This window comes from Pterocles gutturalis, unplaced genomic scaffold (genome assembly GCF_000699245.1).
Source record: "Pterocles gutturalis isolate BGI_N339 unplaced genomic scaffold, ASM69924v1 scaffold39085, whole genome shotgun sequence".
NCBI classification, from domain to species: domain Eukaryota; kingdom Metazoa; phylum Chordata; class Aves; order Pterocliformes; family Pteroclidae; genus Pterocles; species Pterocles gutturalis.
The window spans coordinates 58718-66077 of NW_010142176.1; the positions used below are offsets into that span (position 1 = coordinate 58718).

Consider the following 7360-nt stretch of genomic DNA (forward strand, 5'->3'; position numbering starts at 1 on the left):
CTTAACATTAAACACTGTTGTTTTTTTGTTTGTTTGTTGTTGTTTTTTTTTTAAAAAAAGCATCTCCTTAGACCCAGACTGCGTAGCAGAACTTGTCCTGTGGTATTACACAAGTTCTTGATATCCCATCCTCCAACCTTCTGCAGATACTACCTAGAGAGCCATCTTGGACATCAGGCCCAAGCCAAGATGCCATCACACCAGCACGGCAGGAAAACCTTTTCTTTGGTAGTGACAGACATTTATTATTATTATTCCTCCTGTACACAAGAGAGAAAGCAGAAACTTGTCTTGCCAACGCATGTTATTCTGAGCATTACTAGGAGGTCTCAATGAATGGTGGCAGTTTGTAGGAGGGTAATGAAGTTGACAGAGGGCATAAAAAATTTTCTTTCTCAGCTTTTGTCTGAGACGAGCTGTGAATGTTTGCTGGTTCAAATCAGCTGCATAGGGCTGCTAGGTATTCACACAGAAGACTTACAAAGTACAAATGTGGGGCAGATACTGAGTTGTGACCTACTGGATGCTTAGCTGTAGAGTTAAAGTCCTCTCTATTTTCTTAAAACAAGGCGACATATAAGGCAACATTCTCACTTGTCTTCCTCCCCACTCCTAGTACTCCAATATTTAATGTCTTATGTTGTTTCGATATAGGTGGTCTGTTTATTATTAGTTGTGCACAATTCTGTTGCTTCATTTAATGTTTGTTTTTTGTCTTTTTCCATAATGAAGAGTTAGAGCAGGTCAATGTCCTTCACAGGACTTTGCTAAACTTCTGTCCAATTAAGTTTGTTACAATATTTTCTTTAAGTCTGAACAAATTCTTATGGTGTCAACAGCAACGTAGAACTCAAAACACCTTCCTGCTGTTTGTTCGGCAGGGAAATTAGTTCTAGAAGGTACTAACAGAAACATTTTTCTTCTGTTAATGACGTTAGCATAGCTAACATTAAAGGACAAATATTTAAAATAACATGGTAACTTACATGATAGACATACTTTTTATGTTCATATATTTTCATATGCCTGTCTGTATGTCTCAAATCCTTATTTCCCTCCATAAAAGTCTCATTTTTGGAACACCAGTGTTTTGTAAGCTTAGGCTAAAGTGACAGCATGCCAGAATTCCAGGCGAGCTTCTCTTTTAGACTCCTTTAGACTGCTTGAGAATATGAAACCTAAGGCAGCTGCTGCCATTAAGATCCAGATTGAGGTGATAGATAAGCAGCTGGCAAAAGGAAAAGATTTTTTTTTCTGATGAAAACCACATCAGAATTACCATTGCTCATTAACTCTGTTCTTTAATTCTTCTAGTTAACTCTTTCAGTTCATCCTGTTGTAATTTTGGGATTTGAAGATTGTCCTTTTCTACTAATGTGATTTCTATGGTGACATTGAAGAAATCAGATTAAGAGAATGAGGGACTTATTCCCAGAGGATTAAGATGTTAGAACACAAAAGAATAGAAAATACATTTAGAAATCACTTTGGACCTTTAGATCCTTAGTAGCAGCTGCATGCTGTATTAGGGTATCTTATTAAAATGCACTGTTAAGATTGTTTAAAATGTCATGACTTACAGCATACACACTAACTAGGCACTACATCCATGGAATATCCAAAGCCTCAGGAACAAATCTATTGCCTGGCTGTCAGCTCCCAATATAATCTGTGGTGGTGCATAATTGTTTTGGGGAAATCTTGAGAAAATTATAGCCCACAATAAAGAAAAGCCAAGGGAAAGACTAAGTAAAAGGAGCAAATTATCATTTAGTTTTATCTACAGCAGGGATACCAGTGAAGGGACTCCTCTTATTTCTGGTCTCCAGAGGATGTAGGTGCAGTCTCCCTTTCCAAATCAACAGGATTCCAATAGAATTGCCCTTCATCTACACAGAGATTTAATGGGAAGTATAACCTCTTTTACAGATTTCAGAGGAGTGGTCAAAGGAGACAGTACAGCATGGATTCTGATGCTTCTGATTTCTGGCTACCTAAATTCTTTGTGTTGTAAATGAGACTGTGTTTGGCTTTCTTCAGGATAAAGTTTTGAATGGAATTTTTACTTTTCATTATCTTTGCAAATTAATTCACCCCACTCTTTCATTTCCTTTCTATATATATATGCTTCCTGTTAAATCACGTCAACCTGAAGAATGTATGAATGCCTTCATATTCAGAATTGTTAATTTGTCACAACTCAAAGGAAAGCGTTCATATTCTGTGAAAGGAGACACCTCAACATCCAAATGGAAAATGCACATCATACTAGTTGGGAGAAATGGACGTTAAAAAAGTAATATAAATGTATATAATTTGAAAGAAAAAACTTTGTTTCTTTTCATCTAAAATACTAGAAACTGACTGAAATTTTAAAAAATTCCCATATCTAAATGCATCAAAAGTTGTAGCTCAGATAAATATTTAGCCAAAAAGTAAACAAATTTCCAAAGAAATCAGTGTCCTGTCAATCTAGGCTTAGTTAGCTGTGTGCAAAATTTCCACTGCTACAACAAAAGCTCTGTCACTCATATCTTTACAGAAGTATAGCTTGGCAGAAAGGCCAAGCGTCAGTCCAAAAGTAGATAAACAATACAAATTTTAGGCATGGGAAAGAACATTCGACTTTTCCTAGTGGTGTTCTTCCTTTGTTGTCTCTTCTTCCCTAAGATTTTCCAAGCTCCCTCATTACAGCCCAACATATTGTAACAGGCAAGTGTCTCAGTCTGAGAGCTGAGAACAAGCATTCAAAAGCTAGTCTTACAAGTTCAGATGTGTATTCAGTGACCAGAGCTAAAAGAAGGTGTGTTAAATAGGCTCTTACAAAAGAGATTCCATAGTATTTAGAGATCTGGCTGACTGCAGAGGGAGTTGCAGGTACTCAACATCTAAAGAACGGTCTGCTTTTACATAGATTGTTGTTTTACGTACTCTGTTTTGAAAGTCTGGGACTTAAAATATCTTTATTATGGAGTGTGGGCATTTTCTTCGAATTTCTTTTCTGCTCAGTGATCCATTTCATAAAATATGTATGTGTATATCCTTGTTAACTCATACACTTGGACCGATCCAATCCCCACAAAGGACCTGAACAGGTGTAACTTTCCACCTTGGTGTCTGATCTTCAGTGGTACAGTAACTATTATGGGAAGGTGTATTTAAATATTTAAAGGTTATGTATCATAAACTTCATCAAATGGTGGTCAAAGGAGACAGTACAGCATGGATTCTCTCTGATTATCCTAGGGGAAGGTGGGATATTTTCCTCTATTCATTAGAGACACTATTTCCAAGAACCTGGTTTGAAGATCTCTCTGGTTTTTTAAAGTTTTATTAAAAGCTTTTTCTCTAGTTAGAGAGAAGAGGTTTCACCATGTGCTGCTCTTGCCTCTTGCACCAATCTTTACCCACTTGCCCTGTCCTTCTCTGGAACCTCCCCACCCACACACCCATTTCATCATCTTACTTACTAATAGCCCTTCCATGACACTGAACTGTTTTGTTTCCCCTGACAAAAAGCAAAGAATGGCTTGTGTTACAATTTAATGTTTAACTGATGTCAATGGCCACTTGTTCTATCAATTGTTTTAATGTAAAAGAGTGACAGAAAGCTTTGTTAGCAACTCATAGCTGTGGTCTGAAGTTGGTATCTCCTTTCCTACATGCCATGAGGTGCAGTACACTATCTAAAACCATATTCCAACCTTGAGCAATAGGTCAACAAACAATACTTCATCTGACAGACTTTGATAAATGGAGAGTTGCCTCCATCTTCCTCCTTTGCCCTGGAAATCAAGGGAAAAGCCACAAAACTACTCAGAGAAAGCTTGGTTGTTATTCGTTAGGAGAGATACAAGGGACTCAGTTGAATAGCAATCTGAAAATTCTTGTTATTTGCCAAGACTCTATCAGATGATTCCAGGTGATTGTAAATTCACTAAATTATGATCTTTTGTTGTTATCCTGACATAGCTATTCACCGGCATGTGATTCAGAAATACTCCACACAGTTTCCAATGATGTGCTGCTGAGACAAGTTTTAAGGCCAAGATTAACCATATTTCCTTGGAAAAAAATTACAGTATAACTATTTTAGAAAAGCTGAGTAAAAATATTAGCATGATCACTCATCGGGCCAGCCTCACTGGACCATGCTGCCAATGCAGTTATGTGGAACAGAGCGCTTCTGCAGGGCATTTTTGTTCTCATACAAATTACTTCCATTCAAAGCTGTGATTTCTACAGGTGGCTACTTAAGGATTTACATATAACTGGGGTCCTCTTTAGGCAAAGCTGTTTGACTTCATAATTTTTCACCCCGTAGCACAACTAGATTCCATCCTGCACTGAAAGACATGGGCCCACTTTGCAGAACTTTTCCGTACAAAAATCCTAATGTTCAGAGAAAGATGCAATACTCCTAAACTATTTGAGCAGCGTTTTCCACATGAAGGGTAAGAGTTTCCGAGGGTAGTCAAGAGGAAGGCAGTTACTAACCTACCCTCAACTGAAAGGGGAGGGGCAGAGGAGGGAAGTATTGCTTCACAGAAACCCCTGTCTAGAAACAGGCTTATGTCTCCCCTCCAAAAATGTCCCAGGAGACACAGACATTTATAATGATGCCATGTGGGTCTCTAACTGGCAGTGCCCCAAGTGCACTTAAAACAATTTTGAAAGTACAAACCACAAAAATTATTAATTTTGGGGCATTTTAATCACAAAAATAAAAACCAAATTGCCGTGTCAAGTGCTTCTGTAAGATGTAATTGTATTTTCACTGCCTACTGTATAATTCATGTGAACAGAGTTCAGCCAGAATATTAACTGCAACACAAATTAGAATATGGGCCAGACTGTGTTAAATTTCCACTCCATTCATTCAATGTATGTGCTATAATTCAATACTGAAAAAAAGTCCAGAAAACTTGGCTATGAGTGAATGAGTGGACAGAAAATTAACAATTATATATATATTTTTAAAATGGAGATGTTGGTTTCTGGGGTAGTTGAGGACAGGGTTTGGGTTTCTTTTTGATTTTTTTTTTTTTTTAAAGCCCAACAAGTAACATATTGAGAAATCTCTGTGTACTTTTTTCATTTTCTCAGTTTCTTTTCAGATTTCTATCCTGACCCGTTTACGGTGATCCACTGGACAACTTGGTGTATTTAAGAAAAAGAAAGAGAAAGAAGATTTTTAGGATCTTCTCACCCTTTGGGGAGACAGGGGATTTCAGGGACACTGCTGATGAACTGCTAGAATAAAGGGTCTCCCAAAAAGAAGACTCTTTTTTTCAGTTAACATGGATACCAAACATGAAAGGAATTCAAAGGGCCATCTTTCTGGGTGGTGGATAAGGAAACATGTCTTTAGCCTTCATTAGATGGGACAAGATGAAAAGAAAACTTGATACAAGTTGTGTTAAATGGACTCTTGTATCTGCATTGCCTCTTTCTTTTTTCTGAACATATATAGCAATTACCATAAGTAATCTATCACATAGAAAGCCAAGTAAAACACCTTATCTGTTATCTCTTCAGCATCTACAAGCATAATGAAATCTAGCCAGGGCCTCTTTTGCCCATTCTGCTTAGAGATTTCCCATTAAGGTTTGTTTCTGAACTACAGGTTAGTGACATTACGTTCTTCATAAATAATAATTTCCGAACCCACCATATGATAAATGACAGCAGTGTAACAATGCTTCAGAGTTAAAGAAAGGATAGAACAACCTCATAAGCATACAGAAAAATTTGTATCTTTGAGAAAACATTGAAAGACACAATTAAGGGCTGTGATTCTTTACCCCCTCATTCACCAATTGTTTTGTCATAGCAAGTGAATTCAGGAGACGTCAGTTCAAGAGAAGATGAAGTTAGAAACTAAAATGCCATCATTGCAAAGAGCACAGAGTCGTAAAATCTGCAATACGTAAAATCAGTATTCAGCAACTCTTCTCTCACAGACATAGTTAAATACATAAACTATGTCAGAGACTACAGACTATTAAGAATTACAACCTGAAGAAAGACTCGGCCTTAGATCACAAAGCCGGCACTGAAAAAAAAAATATACTGACTTGCTATATGCACACTGTACAAAAACACCATACATTTAATCTGTGAAAACAAATGGAAATCAAAATCAGATACAAGTTTAGGGAGGAAATGTTAATTTCCCATTCATTGCAATGTTGTCACTAGCTTTACATATTGACCTTAGCCCAACTTCCTGGCATTACAAATACAGACCAAAACAGAGATATTCTCAAAAAATAAACCCTGGTTTACTTTGCCTTTTGCTACTGAGCCCAATGATCCATATTAGGAATAAACCCCATATACTCACAGGGGGAATGAGGGGAAATCCTTCCATTTTGCAAGCTTGCAACATTCAGCCAACTTCTGAATGAATTTTTCTTAACTCAATTTTCAAACATCCAGAATAACTGACTTGAAAAAAATCACATTAAAAAAAAAAGAAAAAAAGAAAAAAAAAAAAAAAGAAAAAAGTGAGATCCCCGGACTCCGTGAAGTCCCTTTGCAGTGATGGATCTCAGGATAGGAGAAGGACCCTAACAAGTTTTCATAGTTTGCCCTAATAGGTTCTGAGGTGAACTTCTTCCCGAGTTGTATGTGAAGTTCCTGATTTTATCAAATGTCTGTAGAAGGGAGATAGCCCTTGGGTCTATCAGTGCGCTGTGACATCACAGCTTTTAGCCAGTTTGCATAAATCTCATTTCAGGGAGCTGCGGCGCTGTAACAGGAAGTCTGCCCTGAGCCAGATCTGCCATGGGCAGGTGCTTACTGTATAATCAGCAACCCAGAGCCTGGCCCTGCTAGCAATAAACAAGCATATGGGCGCAGTGCTCTGTGGAAGACTCTGTGCTTCCTGCTGCAGATGAACCATAACAATGGTGCTGCTCTCAGTTTAATGGTGTGTCATAGAGACACGGTCCTGACAACTTCTGTGAGGACTGTGCGGTGGCATAGACTTGCTTTAATAATGGCCCTGAGTTGGAATTAGGTGGCAATAGTTAGCAGAAAGGGAAAAAAGAGTATGCAGTTTCAAATATACAGTCTTGGGTTTCTACAAAACACTGAAGTTAAGCCCATGAGACTTTCTTCATCAACTTTGCAACAGAGCAAAATGATTCACTGAAAGATACTTAATCCTCTTATTTGTTTCTTGGGATTTCTTTTCTTTTCTAGCTCCTGCAAGGAGAAAGCAGCTAGGGAAGAGGAGAAAGTATTATGTGTCCCATGCAGTGACTTCTCTCCAATCCTGAGTACCTAAGAGTGAGTGGAGAACAACATTTGTAGACTTTTATCTAAACAGTCAGGTGCCAAAATTTCTTGTTGA

At 37.8% G+C, this 7360-nt stretch overlaps 1 protein-coding gene across 2 annotated transcripts in view; it reads right to left on the reverse strand.

Annotated features, from left to right (window-relative positions):
* SPI1 (Spi-1 proto-oncogene) overlaps window positions 1-6686 on the reverse strand; it is a 20006-nt gene extending 13320 nt beyond the window's left edge. Inside the window, exons 1-2 of one of the 2 annotated variants that reach the window (XM_010084283.1) lie at window positions 6347-6391; window positions 6078-6080 (exon numbers count right to left, since the gene is read on the reverse strand). In XM_010084283.1, the coding sequence (XP_010082585.1) occupies window positions 6078-6080; window positions 6347-6391 (48 nt within the window). Of the gene's footprint in view, window positions 1-6077; window positions 6081-6346 lie in introns of both variants that reach the window. The other variant, XM_010084284.1, reaches the window with a different exon arrangement.
* Window positions 6687-7360: the final 674 nt, after the last annotated feature.